Here is a 22,028-nt window from a genome sequence, read left to right as displayed (position 1 = left end):
CAAAATATCTTAAATAATGTGAGGTTTATATTGCAGCACTTCAGAATATTGTTCTTATAGTGCAAAACGTGGAGGGGTAGTTGTATCTCCTGGGTGCAATGTGAGTGCATGTGGGGATTTTGAGGGGGCAAAGCATGCTTGGATAGTGTTGTGAGGCTGTTCAGAGGTAAGAGAAACAAATGTAATGCTGTCTTACCCATAATCCTTTTGGAAGTGCCAAATCATCCATAATGCCCAAACTTTGTCTTTGACAGAGCTATTTAGGGTTCTAAAACAGAGCCAGAATTTTAACTAACAATTAGGTTGTGTGGACTGTCAGGGATTCAATGTTTAATCTATCCTCTCTTACTCAGGGGTATGTAAAAGGCCTAGGGATCTAGAAAAAAACCCTGACATTTAAAAATTCTAATCAATTTTATTTTTTTAGTTAGCATTTTCATACCTTGGAGTAAGGAACTGAAAATGGGCAGGTGGCAGGTTTTCTTACTAAATAGGGAGCAATGTTAATAGTCCTGTGAAAATCTGTCCCTATTTTGGCCAATTCCTGTTTTTTTAAACGTTTAGACAAATAAAGCAGACTTACTTTTGTAACTGAAATCTTGAATATGAGAGAAAGGCAGAGGTCAAAATGTGACGAGGAGCCCCAGCAATAAGACCTAGCAGACTAAGGCAGATTGAACGTTGTCTGCTTATTAAGTCTTCGATGAAAAGAAAGAATAGAAAGGGGACAGAAAACAGAACTAGAAAGAGACAAGTTTAGGGACAACAGGCAAAAGAGACATTATACGCTAAAGCAAGAGATTATACCCAGCCTTGAGAGCAGAACAGTCCTTACCTTGTTCCTCCTTCCCTTTTTACATTTTATTTCTCTACATATACATCCATTGAAACTGCCACAAGAATGTTAAGCAATCCTGACTGTGTAGCAGTAGTCCATAAGACTACAAAGTCAAGAAGTTACGGATAATTCTCTGCAAATAAAATATGTTCTACTCTATCAGAAAACTGCAGAATTCTTTTATTTTAACTTTTTTAGCACTATATTCTTGCATGAAGTGTTGGTCAGTTATGGTATACCTAAGATGTCTTTTCCAGGTTCTGTCCCATTTTCAAATGGTACGACGCAATTTAGAATGAAAGCTATTTATGGTACAGATAATGCATGTTTCATTGTGATAGATATTTTAAAGCAATTAAATCATTTAGTTCTTACTGTACGCTTTTTGTAACCTAGAAATAGGGACTTTTTAGTACAAATACATATTAATAATTTTAAATGTATAGTTTTATTTTTAGTTTATTTGAATGTAAGCAAAGCTTTCCATTATCAATGTAAACTACATAAGAAGAGACTTCTGTGTAGGTGGTATGTTTTTCTCCTGACTTCCACCCTGTCTCACAATTAAAACATTCTTTATTTCACAGACAAATAAAGAGGCACCTGTATGGTACAGGAAACTGCAGCAGAAAACTTCGCCTTAACATTTTTCCAAAAACATTCAAGATAACCTCTGGGGCAATTTTTCTTTGAAGATGTTTTCACCATAATCATGCCCTTGTTACCATAAAGGAAAACAACTGTTTTATTTTTAACTATACTTTTATACCTATAAAACAGTCTTATGCATCTTAAAATTTTTACGTGTGTCATGTGAATGAAATATGTGGAAATAATGCATGCAGTGATTTTACTAACATGTGTTTGAATTAAAAAAGGATAAATAAATGCTAACATATTGTATGCATTTATAACCTGGGCTATTAAAGGGCTTCTTATTCAGAGTGTTCAAATGAATGCATATTTCAGCTTTTTTATATTGTTTTTCTTGGACACTGTGTTTCATGCCACATTCCTTGCAACTATTCTGGCTCATAGAAATTTAAGAAATATACGTGAGTTAGTTAGCATCAGACTATATCCGACTTTCAGTGAAGGAAATTCATGTCAGGTGAAGAAAAATAAATTCCTAATCAGTCCTGTAGTTTTGTCATTTTTTTTTAACAAACAGTCATTAAAAATCTTTTGAAAAAGCAATAAAATATAGCCTGATTATCAGCGCCGATACTTTATGGGCTAGATACACTTTCCTTAGTCTAGTTAAAACAATGTAAGAACAATAATAGAATAGAACAATAATAGATCTGCCAGTGTTGTAGTCATGCAAAGGTGAAATAGGTAATTTGCCATTTTTAATTGTATCAAAATGAGCCCCATCTTCCAAGAATGCAGTCCATTTATTCATTCCATTGCACTGTGTGTTTAGTCTGTAGTAAAAATCTCTAATAACATAGAGCATTTTAAAGCACCTCTGATTGCTATGCTAAATTTTATATATAACATAAATAGATTGTATTATTTGAAGTCACATATACTAAAAATATTGCTCAGATTTACATGTAAGAGGAAGCTCCCTTTCTTTCGCTTCCCTCTTTCCCTGCCAGCATCTCTGCAACTGATTCATTGGTCCTTGCTGGACATGAACAGTAACTACTTGCTATATATAAATGCTGAGCTATATCAAGCTTGTAATTCCTAGATATGCCTTTCTCCATTTTCCAAACAGCAGCCTAAAGCAAAGCAATACTTCTTTTAGTCCAGGTGAGCTTCAATTTCTTTATAATTTTTTCTAATTCTAGGAGACTGAGAAAAAAGTGCCAGCATACTATGCAGTATACTGCTTAGATGTCGTTAATTGTTAGTTTAATAATGTCTGGTGAGAGAATAACTTCCGATGTTGTTTCAGAAATGTAAATAGATAATAAAATAAATTGTATTTACTCCTAAAAATAAACAACCAGAAAGTCGTGAATACTCAGCTTTAATGAGTATGTACAAAAGGTATGGAGTATACTTGGTTTATTCTGCTTCATCTTTTGATCAAAATTGGGTACATATAGGGAAGAAGGATATTACTGGATTGATAAATATTTTGAAGGCCAAACAAGTTTATGTGCTAAAGCACATCACAGGATTAAAATTGTGATGCTTTGAATGAGGGAGGCAAAGTATGCAGGCAGAGGTAATACCTTATTAGACTTAACTGATGTTCACTGGAAAAAAAAATACACAGATATTTGGGCTCACAGATCTATCTGTACAGACATTCCTGGATAAACCTTGGTATCATGAAGTCTAGGTTTTTATCTAACTTATATTTTTATGTGAATTAAATCATTAACTTTTTTTTTTTCTTTCAGGTCCCATATGGCAGATATGAATTTTGTAATTTTGTAATAAATACTTCTTATGATTCACTGTACCTAGCCGGACTTCTCAGGCTGTCCTGTTTATCTGTTAAATTGTATTATTTGGAAGGATTGTGAACTTTTAGATAGAAGACTGGCTGGAGTGCAAGTATTCACATTTGTTCTCGCATAGTATTCTTATAGCCAAATTGATGACATATGGACTTATAAGGTGGGTACAAAAATTGGCTGAACTGCTAGGCTCAAGGAATTATGATCAGCAGTGCAAAGTCCAGCTGGTAGCACCCTGCCATAGCATACTAGCATTGCATATCATACTAGCATCCCTGAGCAAGTTCAAAGACAGTACCAAATTTGAGGGAGTGGTCTCTATGGTGCAGGGAGGGCTGCTATCTAGAGAGACTTAGGCTGGAAAAACAGGTAGACAGGCACCTCATGAAGTTCAGCAAAAACAAATACAAAGTCCCGCATCTGAGGTGGAATAACCCCGTGCACCAGTACAGGCTGTTGCGGGCGTGCTAACTAGCTTGAAAGCTGCTTGGCAGAAAAAGACCTCAGGGTCCTGGTGGACAGAAAGTTGAATGCGAGGCAGCAATGCATCCTTACAGCACATAAGCCAACCACATCCTGGGCTGTGTGAAAAAGAAGGTCCAGGAGAGTAAACGCTCCCCTCCGTTTGGCACCTGTGAGACCACATGTGGAGTGCCGTGTGCAGTTTTGGGCTCCCGCATTGGAGAAGGACATTGACATATTGGAGCAAGTCCAGCAGAGGTCTACCAAGATGGTCAGGGCTGTACCATATTACATAAAGGAGAGGCTGAAAGAACTGGGCTTGTTCAGCCTTAAAAAGAGGGCTGGGAGGGGATCTTTTTGCAGTCTTCAACTACCTAATGGAATAGTAGAGAAATGACAGAGCCAGGCTCTTCTGAGAGGTGCGCAGTGATAGACCAAGAAGCAATGGACGTGAGTTGGAACACGGGAAATTTCAACTAGCTATTATGAAAAATGTTTTTACTGTGAGGGAGGGTAGTCAGACACTGGAACAGGCTGCCCAGAGAGGTAGTGGAATCTTCATCCTTGCAGATACTCAGAACTCAACTGGACAAAGTCCTGAGCAACCTGATCTAATTGGATCTGTTTGATCAGACGGTTGGGCTAGATGACTGACTTTCAGAATTCCCTTCCAACCTAAATTATTCTATGATAATATTTATACATATATTCATTTCAGATAATGATATTAATTTACTTCTCCACATCCAGTAGACACAAAATTTTTAACTCGTTCATGGAAATAAAATATGCAAGAACATCTTGAAATTTCCAAAATGAAATATACTTTTTAAAATACTGTGTCCTCCAGGCAACCTGATTTTCTAGGAAAGCTGACAGAAGATTAAGTTGATTTCTGGTGAAATGTTATTGACATGCAAGCAGTTCTTTAGATGACAAAGTGATATATTCTGACAGAAGAGGTTTTTTTTTTTTTGAAAAATTGCTAACAAGCTCCAAATTGAAATTTGGAAAAATGAAAGTCAGGTTTTTTCATATGTAGAGGCATAATTCTGTTGGTATATTCTTTTAAGCTATATAGTCCTTGTACAAATCTGCTCAATGTGTAAATTTTTTTCCAGTTGAAGACTTTGTATTTTTTGTGTCTTTTTATGTCTCTCCATTAGACTCTAAGGCTATAGTTAATTGCCTAGGAGGAGACCTTCTAACCTTTTCATGTGAAAGACAGAATGTCACTTAAATATAACTATTCAAATGTGAAATGCCCTACAGCAAAAATTAATGAACCTTCTTGCTCTTTAAGTAATGAAAAAGTTCAGTTGCATTACCTGTACAGCATTTTTACTGATGTTATTTCCCACAGACGTAGTTGTCAAATGAAGTATTCCAGAATTCTTCTTCATGAAATGGTCTTTGCAGTTCCCTATTGTAGAAGGTCTTGTGTCGATGATCTGTGAGTCAAAAATAATGAGGTAAAGAGATATTTCTAAGGGTAGTCATGCGTGTAAGCAACTTGTGACTGAAGAGCCCAGCCCACATAATCATCCCCAGTTCCTCTTTTTCAACCTAAAGAGAGGAAAGAAAGAAAAATCTCCATCCTGAAATACATTTCTTGGTACATTAAGTTGGTATTACTCAAGTGTTAAGTTTCATAACTATAGGGGTTGAATTAGATAGAAGGACAGTCAGTTTAGAGCAGGTTAGGATTTTTTTTTTCTTTTTACAGTATAATTGCTCTCTCACATTTCCATCTTTTGCTAGAAGCAAAGTAGCTTCTAAATCAACAAGGAAATGGCTTGATCTGGGAAAAAAATCAAAAAAATGAAATTACTTTCTTTAATAAGGAGCTAAACTCTCTTAGGCTTGTATGCCGAATCCTGTGGTCAAATTTCATTGGCGTCGTTGTTTCTAAATATCTTCTATGCAAATAAATGTAATGTAATTGGGATTTGTAGCCTTCCTTCCCTTCAAAACAGTCTGTAGAAAACAGTGGTGAAACCTCAGAAAAGAGGAACGATTGTAAATTTAAATATTAGTTGTCTGAATATTTGTCAGTATCTCTTGGATAAGATTTGCTACCTTCCCACTTTCACTGGTATTTTCAGTTTCACTTATCTTTTTGTATGACATGTAGTTCTAGCAAAAGGGAAGACTAACTCTACTAAAAAAAACTCTCACATCCACAGACAATCAGATAGAATTTTTCTGTTCCTGGTATGCGTTCATCAACTTAAACATCTTTGTAGGAACACAATTGCTAGAAGACTAGAGAGCATGAATTTCTAGAAATAATTTATTACTTGTTGAAGTAGTAGTTATTTATGATTTAGATGCCTCAATCAGTTGTCAATCTGTTCCACATTTTTTTGCATGAAAACAGATTTATACACAACAGTTTGTCTGTACCATTCTCTCATAACTTTCATACTTGTTACTCTCGTTGGGGAGGTCTATTGAGGGAAGAATTTATCTCCCTGTTAACATTACATTTAATGGAACACATGCCGAACTTTACTAAGTCAAAGAAATGTATCCCTGGTATTTTCTTATACCAAAGAATATAGAGGATCTGTATTCATTCTTGACCTTTGAAAATGAAATAAGTACCTCTAGAAGATCAAGTTTTGCCTAGTGTCTTTGGAAAATATTATCCCCTTCTTAAAATTCCCAGGATTGATTGGAACTCTTGACCTTTAAAATGCATGCTTCCATAGCTTAAAAAGGCAGTTACACTTAGGGTATTTCAGAGTGAAGCTAGGCAGCAATCAGCAACAGTACTAGGTGCTAACTCATGGTGGGACAGCGTTGCCAGAGGAAATGGACAACAGTTGGGAATTATGGAAGAGTTGGGGGGATACTGCAGAAATTCTTAGCACTCAGAGAAGTAGCTAGCACTCTTCTCAGATGTTTAGACCCTGTGTACCTCTGCTGCAACTCTTTAAGCCCTCTGCTGAGAGAATGAGAAGCGTTAGCTTTGTTACACAAAAGTAATTTTGTAGAGTTCCTTGGGGTTTCTTTCCTCAGTGATAAGCCTTGCATAACAGTAAATAGATCTCAGCTGACCATAAATACCTGTATTTTTCTTTTTTTTTCTTTTTTTGAGAGAGACTCCTTTTTGTCAGGACATTGGAACTGCATTCAAATAAATGATGAATTTTAATTAACTTTCCATTTAAAGGATGAAGGAGGCAAAAAAAAATCATCTCTGTGAAAGTGAGAATTGGCAGAAGTATTAAATATAAAAAGTTAGGACTACTCATAGAAATAGCTTTTACTCAGAAACTTACATGTTTTCATAGATTGTGTGCCCCTTTTGAAGATACTGCAGAAATAACCACTGTAAAAGAGAATGCGGCTTTGATTGAAGCAATAGAATCAACTTTGTTTGACCATGAATAATCGAAGTCTTTGTGTTAATGCTTCTTTTAAGGAGTAGTGGATCAGTAAATGTAACTTAATTGCAGGAAAAGTCTTATGAATGGAATTTATGACTGCATTTCAATGAAAGTCTTTTCATTTTTCTTTCTTGGTTAAATAGAAGAAGGATTACTTAGATTATTCAGTGTTGCAGCTGAAACTTAGCAATTCCCAGTGCTCCCTTTTATCGTGATTCTAGAGATACATACTGCAGCATGCAAGACTTTCTCTTTTGTTTCCTTATTCAGATCTTTAGAAGAATATGTTTCTACGTGCATCATTATTAGGTAGAGCCTAGCAATGTAATGCTTGACTTCTGTGACAAAGTTGTCATCTAGAATGTATATATGCCTTTTAAACAGGATTATTCCCTAAGTGAAGAGACCCTTTCTAAAAGAAAGAGTTGGAAATATTCCCACTAAGTTCTCTATCATAACTAGAGGGATGGTCATTTCTGTGCCCAGACTTTCTTATGCTCCTCACCACTGTTGCAGTGCCATACATGCAGGAGACTTGTCACTCTGCATTTCACAGGCCTGTGATTGTCAAGCACACAGTTGCCAGTACCAGTGGAGCCTTGTAAATGCAGATTCACAAGTTGTCATCTGGAGCTGTGTTTGAGATGTTCACACATAAATTGATAGCACTCATCTTTTCTGTGAGCCTGTGGAAAGTGTAAGTAAGGAAAAAAAGCAATGCTTAGTGCAGTCTGTTCCTCCCATTTCTCACCTCTCTCCTTCCTGGGAGTTAAATAATTTTGATGTGTAAATAAAACTTTATTGCGTCCTTGTCCTTGGATAGTTGAAAGTAAACATTCTGCAAGTCCTGCAAGGATTGTTAAATCCTTTCTTTTTGATATGTCTTCAGAGATCTGTATTCAGATCTCAGGTATTAATCAGGCAACACTTAAAAAATGATTAAGGACCTCTCTGCTTACACATTAATCTTTATTTTATTAACTTATGATTTAAATAGTAAGTCTCAAAAATCCACTCAGTGTTTATGAGTATAGTGCTACGTGCTTGAAAGTAGCAACAAGCAGTGAAGGGAATAATATGTCCATGACTCAAGTCTTACTGAATCTTACTGAATTAGCACATTCCTTGTCATTTTGTGTTGTTTCCTTCATTATTGCAGTAATTAACTTTGCAGAATTGCATTTGTTCCGTTCACCAGGGGCTGGAGAACAATAATAGTGTTTACCAAAAGCAGGAGAGAGCTTACCTTCCTTTCTCAACTCTGTAAAATCTTTGCAAGCTAATCTTAATGCACAGCTAGGGTGCCCTCCTACACAATGGAGACTGTCTGAAGCCTACATCAGCTGATAAGATCTGTTGTCAATGAAAACAGAATACTCGATCCTATGAAATATAGCGGTTCTTCATTCCGACATGCCATTTCAAATCTGTACAGGCTGAAACCTTTGTCAAACCGTTTTACACATTGATAACAATTCTGATATAGTTGAATGAGTTGAAAAGAAGTAAACAGTATTTTCAATCCATTAAAACTGCAATTACAGAGGAACAAATAATGTAAAGTTCTCATGTTCCTGGCTGTAACATCAATAATCTTCCATGATAATTTGCTATTGTTTTGTAGTTGTAAAGCAAAATATTATATATATGATGCATACATTTTTAACATAAATTTAAGGGAATTTAATCAGGTTTTTACAAAGCATTTTTCTGCGAACAACGATGTTAAATTTTAAGTTGTTTTTGGTTCTGAATGAAATGCAAATAAAGTATCTTAAAATTGATTTTAATTAAAAATATAAAGGTTACTGCATTGCATCATCTTCATGGGTTTGTCTCATCCACTGTCCTGTCCCCCAGAGTTGCCAGGTTCATGACAGAAAGGTCCAAACTCCCTTCCGGCCAACAGTAGGCGTTTTATTTACTGATCTGAATGATAGTCCTAATTTTCATATAAATGTCCAGTATCTGTAATTTGCAAACTTTCAGATTCATTGCATGTCTCTGGAAATAAAAATACCTGATTCACCTTCTCAGCTATGTTTTTAATTTTCTTTTCCTACTTATTCTTTCATTTAAGGGATTTTCTCTGTTCTTATTATTCACATTTTATTTTTGAAGACAGAAGGATGTAACTGCAAGGTTCTTAAAACTCTGCTTTGCTTCCACTCAGCGTGGAGGTACCAGAAGTACAGCTATGCCTACATTCTCAGTGAACACCTAGAATTGTCATAGTTGTGACAATGACAAGTCCTGTTACTAGGCTGTAGATAAGGAGATGACAGTAGCAACAGATTTCATTCTGTATAAAATAGAAACTAATTATGGGGTTTGGCAATAAGAACAAGTGTGATCCTCAACATGTCTCAGTATTTATTGGACCAGAAGCTGGAACCCAGGTCTTTTTACAATCACTATTCTAAGCACTAAATGATAAGTGGTGCTTAGGTTCGCTACCTTCCTTTACAAGGGATACTTGCATACATAGTGGAACAGTCTAAACAGAAGGAACTGACAAAAGATCTTGGCTCCACAGTGCTCTGCAGTAGCTCCACTGCTTATGTAGGAAATTTTTTTCCAGTTCCCTGGAACCTCGTCATTCCTCTTGAGTGTTGTCAGAAGTTAACTTTTGGACGAAAGAATGACCCTTCAGCTTTGGAAAGAAACAGCTAAGGCAAAATTTAGTTTTCAGTCTGTTAGGCCAAGGTACCTCCTACAGGCTATATGAAGCCCTAAGTACTGACAGGGTACTGAATTTTATATACATCTCTCTCTTCTTCATTTCCTGCTGTCTACTTTAAAAATACTGGTTTGCTAGTTTTTTATTTATCCCATTCTTAGGCACCTAACTTTATGAAGTATATAAGGAACCTTGAACACATCCTAGAAAGTGTGGATATCATGACTACTTCAACACTCAATTCTTGCAAAGCTTAGCACTTTTCATGTTTAGGTTGCCAGTCAGAGTAGATTCAATCTAATTCAGTGGCTTGTGGGTCCATAGCAACTGAGAAAGAATGGATATTTAAAAATATAATGCAGAAATGTTAAAAAATATTTGTAGAGGGGAATTCCTTTAGTTGCGTAACTCAGTGTGAATAGGCAACTTCTTTGGCCATTGTGATGATTACTTAGCTTTCCATTAGCAATATTATTACTCCTTCTGCATTCAAAGTAGAGGGAAGCAGGCATTGCATCATACAACCTTTTAGTGCAATATTTTTGTAAGAAACACTGACATGAGACTAGGTTAATGGTACCACAATGTCCTTGGGTTGAAGAACACAGAGCTTTTTTTGACCTTCTTAAATTAGATACCAGGAAAGCCTATTGCCGCTGTTTCGTACTATAAATAACGTCACCTGGATTGGAAGTGCTGCAATGGATCATTGCAAAATGCTTCTGCTGATAGAACACTGTGGACCAAGCTCACCAAAGGTGTAACCCTGCTGTGATTAATAATTATCTCACAGGTGATTTTCCCTATGTTCACATAATTGTTTTAATATAAGATTTAAAATAACAGGGATGGATGCAGATGTGTATTAATGAAAGACCGTTTGTGTAATTGCAACCTGCTGTGTTCATGTGAACTGGCAATGCTAACCTGAAGCGGAAGGAAAAGGTTTCCATCCTCTTTATCCCTTCCACTTTTCCTTCTTCCCTTTTCCAGTAAATCCACATCTGAATACAAAATCTAGAGTTTGGAAAATTGTAACAGTGCATGGTAAAGCACTTGACAATAAAACAAATAATAGTACAAGGTGTGTTTTTGATCCTGTTCCCGGCAATATATGCACTTTATTATTGGTTTGTTTCTCCTGTGCAATTAAATAGCAGATTTTTTTTTTTACAGGATGACTGTGTAGTATCTTATGGCACTTTGTACCTCATCCTGTGTGCTACATTTATAAATCATTAGGCCTTACCCTTAATTGCACAGAAGCAAGGTTTTCTAATCACTAAAAAAAGCTTTGTATTTTGTTACTCTATCAAGTTATCAATACGCAATCTAGAGAGAAAGAAGCCTTGTTACATTAAAAGATGGAATCAACTACTCCTCTGCTTTATCTTATTTATATATTTTAAGTAGCACAGTGATTGAGACATGTGGTTAAAGTCTTGCCTTATCCAGCTTGCCACATTATTTATATGTTTATGCATAAGCTGGCTCTATAGCTTAACTGAGCATGTTATGAACCAGTCGGGTAAACACTATTTGAAATGCACTATACCTTCATGAACTGCAGTTTTCCATACTATAGCACGATAGACCTAGACCAAACCTTAATGTAGTCATCCACCAACAATAACAGTTATGGGCCAAATGTGAACATTCTAACATGAACATTTTGATCTAGAGCAGCTCCTATTAAAAAAAATCGTTAATAAAATATCACTAAAATGGAGAAAGCTTTTTCATTTGGTCCCTTGTTCTCAGAGCAAACCTTTCTTCTTTTTATTTTTTTCTTTTTTAGTACTACAACAAAATACGTTTTCAGGAAGAAATAAATGATGAAAAAGTGAACTTTTAAAAAGTGAGTAATATATTACAAGTGGAAACTCCAGCTATGCTGGTTGTAACATAGATGACTGCAATTTAAATCTATTTTTGGAAAATAAATATATTTAAATATAACTGAATAAATAAATAATTTTAAAATAAGTTTATAATAAAGCTGGATTAAATATTTTACTTAATATTGTGTTACTATGTTTTCCCAAAATTATTTGTAGAAAGTAGTCTGAATAATACTTGAAGTTTCAAGTGCCAATATCTTAACAAAGTGTTTGATGATTTTCTCATTAAAAATTACTTACTTCTCTGCATCAGGTTCTAAATATTTTTGAGAAAGGCAGAAAACTATGAAAAAAGCAACATTAGCTGCATAAATTATACCTGTGATGCATATTATTTAACATAATATACTATTTATCCTATGTCCGAGAACTGAAATAAAAGCTTTCTAAAGAAATGTGAAATTGAATGCATCTTCAGCTTATGAGAATAATATAGTTAGCTAAGCTAAGCTGAGATCTCTATCCTACATCACTAGAGATTTCACTTTGTATAACATTTGATTTGACTTTTTTTTTAATGGACTTATCACTGATGTTGCTTATTTGTGAAGAAGAATATTTCTGTGTGTGTGCATTTGGATACATGTATGTCGTTCTAAAGTCCTATTGTGAATAGGAATTTGAGTCATCGCTGATAATCACTGTTATGTTTCCCCTATCATCTTATTTCTAGATGGTTCCAGTGTTGGGAAATTGGTTGTTTTCTGACTGTGCCTTACCTAACTAAATGGAACTAGACAAACTCTGTGAAGGCAGTTGCTTCCTCGATGGGAAGAGTTCATCATGAGGCAAACAGAAACCATAAAGGAGGATGCAGCTGTGCCTTTTCATTACAGTACACAATTAGAAACACAGAAATTCCCCCATCCAGTGAACTGAATGTAGTCATGTTCTCTGTAAGCCCCCAAGTGAACAGGAAACATCACTAGTTTTTGGGTACAGGTTGTACTGTACAGCCAGATTTTATCAGGGCTGATTAGGTTTCTCATAGTGGAGGACTGGTATCTCTGAGCTTGGGAGCAGCTGGTTCCAAAACTTTCTTATGGGTCAACTAAGACTTTGTGATGGCCACTAAAGGCAACAGCAGTTCTGGTGAGAGTTTGGCTTCAGTGGTAAGTCCAAATACACTCTCTGACTTTTGGAGTTTTGACTAATATAAAGATTTTAAGCATTCTTGTCACACAATGACATTGCTCTTCCATGGTGTGACTGGGATGAAAAATTCAGTATACCTTCAGAAGCTTTCATGGGAAACACCTTTCAAACACCTGACTCTCCCTTCTACTGCAGTATGAGGTAGGTTTTTGTAATCTGTGCTGCTATTTTTCCTGATAAGTGACATCCAGTTGTTCAGCCCATTGTTGAAAAAGATGTTTAATGTGTCCTCAATAGAGTTCAAAGATCTCAGTCTTGAGGCAGATGCATGGAAAATCAGTACTTGCTATTGATACTTTTGGAAATAACTTGCTGGTTCCTAAACTTCCTCTTTTCTAAAAACGGTCAATCAAGCTACAGGATATGTTGAAAAAAATGTAATGGTCATCTGAGTTACTACCCTTATCATTAAGCAAGAGAAAACCCTGTCGTAATTCTGATATCCTCTGACTGACTGAAAATGCTGCTGCTGCTGCTGCTGCTGCTGCTGCTGCTGCTGCTGCTGCTGCTGCTGTTCCTGAGAACAAAAGGCCTGGTTCCTTCCAACTGTTATTTTTCTCCTTGGGGCATCCTGTTAAATGGACAAGAGGTGCTACCTAGTTCTTTGTGCTCCTTTGAGTTGGGAATGGCTCCCCTGAGTAGATCACGGAATTGGGCTGCACAACAGCAAAAATAAAGCAACAAAAACACATTATCAGTTTATTTCTAAATCAGGAATTCCTAAGCTGTTGTGTGCGGGCCATTAGTGATCCCTAAGCTACTTGAGAATGGTTCTCAAATCCTAGCTAAAATAGATGATTATTTCCTCCCCATCAGAATATAAACAGTGATACTTGAGCAAACTCACTTTAGAACAGCTGATCGGGATTGAAATTGTCTAGGTTTAGCTCTAGCCATTCAACTTCCAGCCTTGGTACATCATTATCTGATAACTCAAACAATCGATTCCTATAGTTTTTGCTCCATGTAAGCATCTATATTGCATATAAGTTGTGTCTATTGAAAAGACCCTTCTAAACCAGCAGCTATCAGTCTGTGAGCGTGTACTTATGAACTACTAGGAGTCCTCAAGAGGCAACTAAGAAAAGTAAGCCTATTGGCAGTAAGTTTAATTATACAAGCTTTTGTATCGTTAATTAAAAAAAAAAATGGGGCTGTAAATAGGAAAGAGTAAAAACTGCATTCCTAAAATGAGCACCTACATTTACTGCAAGATCAATAGAGAATTAAGGCTTTTGGAGGGAATTAGTATCTGCCTATATCTGGATGCCTGCCCCTTTCCACTGATTATACACAGGGTTCAGGCATGCATCTTCAGAAGACTTTCACTACATGCTTAAAAGTAGGTGCAAGCTCAATGTCTAAGTAAGTGTGAGAGAGTGGATGAAATCCGTTCTTAAACTGTGGATATACAAAAGATTCAGCATTTCAGGAAAACACTCCCATCAGTGCCAGTCAGAGTATAACACCTCTATAATTACATGAGTTTCACCTGTAGGCATCTAAGATTTATATCCTTCTCGGCCACCTAAGGAAGTCACGTTGAGCTAATTAGCCGTCAGGAACCTCAGGTCCTTTTTGTGATCTCTGTTTTGCAAAATACTGCCCATATCCTGTGCATACAGTCTTTTTTTAAAAAGGTATGTCCTCACATCTATATTGGAATAGGTACTGCTTACAGGCACCCAACATATCAAGGAATCTAGGGTTCTATGTTTCAGCACGTAGATTTCCTGCCTTCATTATCTGTTTCTCCTCAACTTTTAATCTCTCAAACAAATTCTCTGTTACAATTATGTTTTCTTCTACACCTTTAAAAAAGTAAATAGCTTTGTTATTAAGAGCCTATCCCCATAAGACCTTATTAGAAATACACCAAGCTGGCAATGTTCTATTTGAAAATAGTTGAGGCTTGTCTTTTAGTCAAAAATGTTGAGCTGAATCAAGTGGTAACAGTAATGTGCTGCATAAACACTGTTATCTTTTGTGACAAAATTTATTCAAAGCTATTTTGACAAGGTCTTGTCAAAGCATATACTCCCTGGCATGAATTATATTATCCTCCTATATTAATAAATCCCTGTGTTGACTATAATCATTAAGCTACTCAGATTTAATGTCATAATGCAAACTTATAATTACCTGTATCAGTTCATTTACATTTTGTTTTAAATATTGGTCCCACTCTAGCTTTCTTACTGTCTTCTGGAACATGTCTACTGTTCTAATAATTACTGAGTATTAATCCTGAAAGCTCACTGAGCAGCTCTTTTAAAATTCTTGGTGTGAAGTTATCCAGACATATTGATCTAAGAACATTAATATTAGCTGTTTTAATATACTCTTGAATTACTGTTGAAATGGAAAATATTTTGCCATTATGACTTGATACAAATATATTACCTACTCTTTCCCAAATATACCACAGGAATATTTAGCCTTATCTTTTCTGCGTGCTTATCAACAGTTCTAGCTCTTTTATCTAGCAACAGACAGTTGTTAGAATTCCTAGTACATTTTAAAGAGTCTTTTTAGCTGTTATTTTCTATGCAGGTCATTGACTTCTTAGTATCTTTTTTCCTCCATATTATTTTTCCATAATCACTACTGTCAAGGTTATAATCATTGTCACCAGTTTTTCTTCTGTTTTATCTATCGTATAACCGCCTAACAAAATCCCCTCTAAACAGGCTGAAGTGAAGAGGTGGTTCTTTTGGAAAGGGATGTTTTAACTAGCCCAGGCTTTCTGGTCTGTGAGATTGCAGACTTTGCAGCCCATCCTCAGTACACTTAGACTCAACCTAGTTATTCACTGACCACTGTTTTAGCCTACTTTTTCTTTTGGCTTTGTAAAATTGCTCTTTTTAAAAAATCACCAAGTCAATATTTTTCTATTTTATTATTTTCTGTTGATTACAACCACTATGATTAAATAATCATTTTTGTGATGTTCAACAAAAGTTTGTATTTTTTTCATCAGTTTTCAGATCTGACTATTATGAACTTGTCTAATGCAGCATTCTTCTATGTTGGATGCACGAGTGTTTGAGTTAAGAGATCACCACCTAATTTTAGAGATTCTGAAGACATTAGTTCTGGTAGCATAAGCTCTCCTCCTTTATCACTAAGGGTGTAGCTACATGACACACTGAAATGTAGATTCCTGCTCTAGCTCTGATTAAGCTAGTTCAGTTATCACTGGGAACGTAGGCACACAGGGTCATTAGCTTCTCTGTATAGCGAAAGTGGTCAGTTAGAGTCCCTGCAGCGCTCCTTGTAAGTGCAGCTCATAGTAAGCAGCACATTGTACTGTGTAGATACTACGCTCAGAAGTCCCCAGGATCGTCTTTCAGCACATTGGAGTCAGTGGATTATGGGGCTGATCCTTTCATTCCCTAGTTGAAGGAACACAGCATAGGTAGTGAAGGACTTTTTCTGACCACATCCCTTAATTGTTATTATTCTCAACATCAGAATTTAATTCCAAGTGAGTATTCATTGCCTTACCTTATTATGCTAAGAGATTCTTAAACAAGTGTTTAGCAAGACCATTCCTCTGCTGTATTAAAGTATGTAAAGGGCTCCATCTCCCACATGGTGGACCAGCATTCCGCAAAACCCAAACAATTCTAAGTTATTTCTCTAATCAGAAGACTTCAGCCAAAATATGCAGGTATGCCGATTTTACATTAGCATTTGTTAACAAATTTTTCAGCATAAACACTTTGAAGCCAAAAATGCTTTCTTTAATAGTAAAGAATGTGATTTTGTCTCATATATTCTAGCAGTTAAACACCAGTGCACGACCACCCACTGCTAACAAACGTTGCCAACGGCATTTGAGTCCACAAAACAGGTAGCTTCAGTGTTCCACAGGTGAGGTAAGAAAAAGAGTGAGAGTAATTTCCACCAAAATTCTATGTGACAGACAAACCACTTTTCCAGAAATCATAGATGTAACTTTCGAACTATGCATTTTAATTTATCTTGTGAAATTACACAGTGTACAGATCTCCATCTGCTCTAATAGTATATGCATTATTAAATGACATGCTTAAAGAGCATGCTATTGTAGTTTCTGATCATACTATCTAACGAGTCAGAGCTGAGAAGCTGTATGACAACTGATGAAAATACAGGAGACACTTGTGTCTTAAAGGTGAGTCAGTGACCTGTTGTTCTCAGAAAGGCCTATTGTAATAAACAGTCTGAAGTTCATATATTACATATGTTAAAACTGTCAAGGTCAAAAAATTGGACTGGAAACAATACAAGATTTTTATGTACTTCCTTTTCTCAGATGGGCTGAAAATATTTGATATATACCTGAAATCAAGAAACAGGAGGCTATTATTTAAAGTTATTAAGACTTCTTAAAATCTGCGTAAAGATTTGGTTCAGCTACTGAGTAACATGTCGTGTTTCCTCCAGATATGTTGATGATTCTTAATCCAAGAATTCAAGTAATGAGCAGTTGAAGTTTCCATCTTGAAGCATCTGTTCTGCCAAGTCAGCACTGGCCTTGATAAACAGCAAATCAGACTGATGCATACAAGTGTATACACATATGCTCAAGTTAAACTTGCAAGGGAAAATACTTGAGCAGATATTTGCATAGACAGATTTATATAATTAATTTGTAATTAGGCTGTATATAGTGCAGACTGACTCAAGTCAAAGCACAGAAAATACAGACATGGTAGAATATTTACCTGTTGCTGCAATGATTTTTTTCAGAGGCTACTTGTGGGTAAGTTTACATGCCTTCATTTAGTTGTCGTAAACCTTCACTGCTACTCTAACTTACATTGAAAGAAAAATATGTTTAGCTAAAGGATAAAAACAAACCACAAGTACAACCGCACCTAGGTGCTTTTACTAATCTTTCAAACACAGCTTTGAAAGTTTTGCCTTATTTTTAACTGGGTAAAAGAGAAGCTGGCATATAATACTTGTTTTATATTTGTCTTTATTCAGCTTTGCATTAGTGAGTCTCCTTTGACCTCTAGTAGAGAAGAATTGGTTGTTTTGCAAGGTTTATATCTTTATATTCTCAAAAATTATCAAATTCAGTTCTCTGATACGGGAGTCACTATGTTCAGGAGGTTTCTATCTGACATGTTGTGCAAATTCCAGCAACAAAAAAAGGCAAGCTGGTCAAGAGAAAATAAACTCTTCACTCCCGACAGCATGGCAAAGAACTCCTGACAGATTCTGCTGGGAACAAGAAGCTTTTACTCAACTGTCCTAGGGTATACAGGGGGATTGGGAAATTCAAACAAATTTTCTGTACGTGTTTCACAATAAAGCCTGGTCCAAGAGCAAATGCAGATATTTTCCTGATCGTAAGACTGTGCACACTGCAAGAGAAGGGTGGAACTACGTGGCTAATAAATTGTTTAGAGGGGAAAGAAGTCAGGATGCAGTGGGTTTTTTTTTTTATCTAGAACGCCAGGCTGAATTAATGAGGAAGTGCTATTGGTTATTTCAGGAAGAATATCCTTTTCTCTATAGGGTTTATCACAGTATTTTTGGTAAAGTGAAATGAAAAATGGCAACCAGGCTTCCCCTTGCAGTAGAAAAAGGAACACTTATGTAAGCTAATCCTGAAATACCAACGATAAAGGTACACAGCAGTAGACTATCATGTTATCATTTTCCACATTCACTTTAACAGAAAGTTACCCTGCTACATTCCTCACTGTGGTGGTGCTATATTATGTATGTATGTTCTGAAAGCCTGTCATGAGCTAAGATGGTACCTTGTGGCTAGTGCAATCTTGTTTTCAGTGGAAAGTCAGAATGAGAAAAATGACTTTCCTGAGGAAAAAAAGGATCCTACTGGCTGTCTTAGGAAAAACAGAAAGTTAAGACCAGAATCATTTCTTCCCTTGAGGAGATGGATTCTAATGAGCAACTAGAAGTGCAGATGACTACTGATTTTGCAAGTGGAGTATTTATTTCTACTTCTCTAGTTAGTTTATATAAAAAAATGAAGTGGATATTGCTGATTCAGGACAGACCTCTGAATGTGCTAACAGCTCTTGAAATTATTATCGGACATCTTAGTATGGCTTAAAGTCTATCTCAATCCAGTTGAGATCCTCAGATTTCCCTCACCTCATCATTATGAAACAATTTATGCATGCCTTGCCAGTTCTTCCCTCTCTCTCCAAACAGTGCATGCGTAAGTCCCCCTAAATTCTGGCACCTTACCTGCTCACAAGGACAATGCCCGGTCTTCCCTCAAGTTACATCTTGTGTAACCTGTGAATTAGGAAAAAAAGAGGGCCTGTCTACTTCTCCTCCCCCATTCCACCCATTCTGAACTCTTTTGCTCCCAACCATTCTCCCCACAAGGCAGTGCAGTGATACGCCACTGCCAAGCTTCCAACTGCCTGGAACTTGACATTTGTTCTTGTTTTCTCCTGTCTTCCCTAATGGGTATAGCACTACTAAGCGAAGAGGAATGCAAAGAACAAGAGAGTTCAAAGTAATTGAGTCTACATTCATTCAGAATGTCTGGATCCTTGCCCACTCTGAACCTGGAGCATTTAAATAGTTTCAGAAAATTTAACCCTTTTTATTAAACCTGGTAATGCTCTTTCAAGTGCAGAGTATTGCCTTTTTCTCATCAGTAACTAAATACATTGCAAGGTGCTCTTCATATATTCAGCTGTAGGTACCAACCAGTAAGCGTTTTATTTCCTTTTTTTGCTTGGTGGGACAATAATCTTTATGCTTTTATCTATTATATTCTATAATATATTCACATATATATGTTTCTTACATATATCTTATATATCATATATTCTACATATTGCATATTATAACATATATATAATGCAACAGTTCTCTAAGATGCTCAGAGTCGCGTTACAGAAGAACGATCACTTACAGTAATTCCTGAATGCTTCTGCCGAAATTTATATTTACATAAACAGAACTATGCTGGGTTTTAAATAATTCATTTGGCTTTTCTGCTGCAAATCTGTCTATTAAAATATAAACTTACTTCTAACTCTGCCTGCAAAAGCAGTGAAGAAATGGAATTGTAAAAGGATTATAAATGTAAGCTTATATTTTTCTGATGATCAATTATGAACTCCTGTTTTAATTAAACGTTAATTTAGGAGATGCTCTTAGTTAGCAGTTTATTTCTAATTTTCAAATTGTTAAAAAAAAAAGCCTAAAATCTAATAAGAATGAGAATTATTAAAGCATGATACCAAATAATTTTTCACTTATCTCAACATTCTTTTAGACTATCTGTAATGTAAATAGTGCAGCACTGTGCAGGTCAAATAAAACAGTGAATCTGAGTAGGAACAAGAGTTAACCTGACCTGTCTGGTTAAGTGTTAGTGACAATAGAAATGCTAAAATAAAAAGTACCCTTTAAAAATACTATATTCTTTAGTAATCTTCCATTGACCACTGCTTGACTAAAGACTGTTAGCACTGGGCGCATGATTAGCACAAAAACATGGAGAAGGGACTGCATTTGTTTACTTGCAGTTCAGATTTAATTATGTCCTTTCAAAAAAATTAAATGCATGCAAAGCCGCTTCTGAAAATGTTAAGTATATACAGAGCTTTACTCAGTGATACTATTCTAATTAAGCTGCCAAAGTGTTTGCCAGAGCAGGCCCTTTTTAAATGTACATATATAAAACAAAAGCAAAACAAAAAAACAATTCTGAAAGTATCTGTTTATCATTAATTTAATCAGATGGAGGTAAAGCATATAATTAAAGTATGCAAGTCTCAGAAATTAGTACAGCCATACAATTTACATGAATGTCCGAAAGTTACTTATATGTGTGCTGCATGAGATGCTGCCTAGCCCTATATTCCTTCTGGACTTCTAGGACAATTACAGATGAATTAATTTCTGGGTAGCATAGAACAATATTATTAGTTTTGCATTTTTAAAGCTCTTAAGAGAGCACTGTATATCAAATTTGTCATTTCAGAGGGTCACAATCATAGTTTGACGTCTAGATGGGTTTAAACACGGTTACATGAAGCGCCTTCAGACAGTAAAACAAAACAAGGTTTTAAAATCCGTTTGTTAACACACCTGGTTTTAAGCTGGAATGGAAAAAAAGAATTAATAGTGAGGAGTCTTTGGAAAAAAGGATACAAAAGGGATACAAAAGTTATATATCGTATGAATCTGAATATGTGTTAGATTGAAATTAGTCTGCATTACTTTAAATGCTACGCTAAAGGGAGTAGCCGGATCTACCTTGGTAATAAGAAGCATCAAGTGGCTACATATTGCTAAACAGACAGTTGGTGTAAAGAAATGTTATGCTAAACTCTTTCCTGGTTCTGCAATTAGCTTTCTGTGTTCAGACTCCGAAACATCCCACTTGCCACGGACCTCAAGACAAATAGGAGGGGACTGAAAAGCTGACCAAAGAAATACTTTTTACGTTTAAAAAAAGTCTTGTCTGAAATAACAAGGCAGAAACGTGGAGAGGGAAAGGCTGCTCACATCTCTGCAAATTCACAGATTCCCTGTATACAAACCGAGAGTCCAGGGCTGGCACGCAAGATGAAAGGAGGAAACTTTTTTTTTCTTCTAGGCTCCACTTGTGGGCTGTACTTGTCTCATACAAATCTTGCCTTGTACTTGCCTCACATGAAACCTGGATGAAACCGTGATTGATGAAATCTTGTATAGAAAGGCAGCGTCCCACCTTTACTTAAATATGAGGGAACTTAGCTCACTCTCTGATGATTACAATGAAATATGCTTTATGTTGAAACCACACCTAAAAACAAGTAAATAGACTTGCCTCGTCTCAGAGGAAAAAAAAAAAAGTGAGCGAAACAATTGTCCCTATCTCTTTTCCTCTCCCCTTCGTCCTTCTCCCCGGATCTATTTTTATATTAGCATTTTCACAGTAACATAGTGGAGATGTATATTGTAATAATGAAATTTATTAGCAGGAGGTTTTGAGTACGAATTGCCTTCAGGACAAAAAATAATAAAATTTGAGTGACTAGTTTTAAAACCTTTTGAAGATGAAAGCTATGAAAGACGATTATTTAAAAATGTCTACTTCAGAAACGCTTCTTTAAAAGACTATAAATAATATTAAGATATTGAAAGGGGCCTCGCCAGACTGCTTAAACCGCGCGTGTTGAAAGCCATCTCCCACTTTGC

The 22,028-nt window shown here is 36.0% G+C and overlaps 1 protein-coding gene and 2 long non-coding RNA genes across 11 annotated transcripts in view; 2 read left to right on the top strand and 1 right to left on the bottom strand.

The window, feature by feature from the left end:
• The window catches only part of PIBF1 (progesterone immunomodulatory binding factor 1), a 127,467-nt gene extending 122,438 nt beyond the window's left edge, over positions 1-5,029 (top strand). For 5 of the 9 annotated variants that reach the window (XM_068929654.1, XM_068929655.1, XM_068929656.1 and 2 more), the window contains one exon: positions 1,426-5,028. In XM_068929654.1, the coding sequence (XP_068785755.1) occupies positions 1,426-1,482 (57 nt within the window). In that variant the 3' untranslated portion in view covers positions 1,483-5,028. Of the gene's footprint in view, positions 1-1,425 lie in introns of all 9 variants that reach the window. The other 4 variants (XR_011138584.1, XM_068929659.1, XM_068929658.1 and 1 more) reach the window with 2 other exon arrangements.
• LOC138065568 (uncharacterized) overlaps positions 1-9,085 on the bottom strand; it is a 30,693-nt gene extending 21,608 nt beyond the window's left edge. The window contains exon 1 of the long non-coding RNA XR_011138585.1: positions 5,049-9,085. This is a non-coding gene — a long non-coding RNA (uncharacterized lncRNA). The remainder of the gene's footprint in view (positions 1-5,048) is intronic.
• LOC138065569 (uncharacterized) lies at positions 5,069-13,280 on the top strand. Its single transcript, XR_011138586.1, has 3 exons — positions 5,069-5,192; positions 11,594-11,653; positions 12,370-13,280. It is a non-coding gene; the product is annotated as an uncharacterized lncRNA (long non-coding RNA).
• Positions 13,281-22,028: the final 8,748 nt, after the last annotated feature.

The sequence above is a fragment of the Struthio camelus genome, chromosome 1 (assembly GCF_040807025.1).
Source record: "Struthio camelus isolate bStrCam1 chromosome 1, bStrCam1.hap1, whole genome shotgun sequence".
In the NCBI taxonomy this organism is placed as follows: domain Eukaryota; kingdom Metazoa; phylum Chordata; class Aves; order Struthioniformes; family Struthionidae; genus Struthio; species Struthio camelus.
Note: the sequence above shows the minus strand (reverse complement) of the source record. Positions and strands in the feature narration are given on the sequence as shown.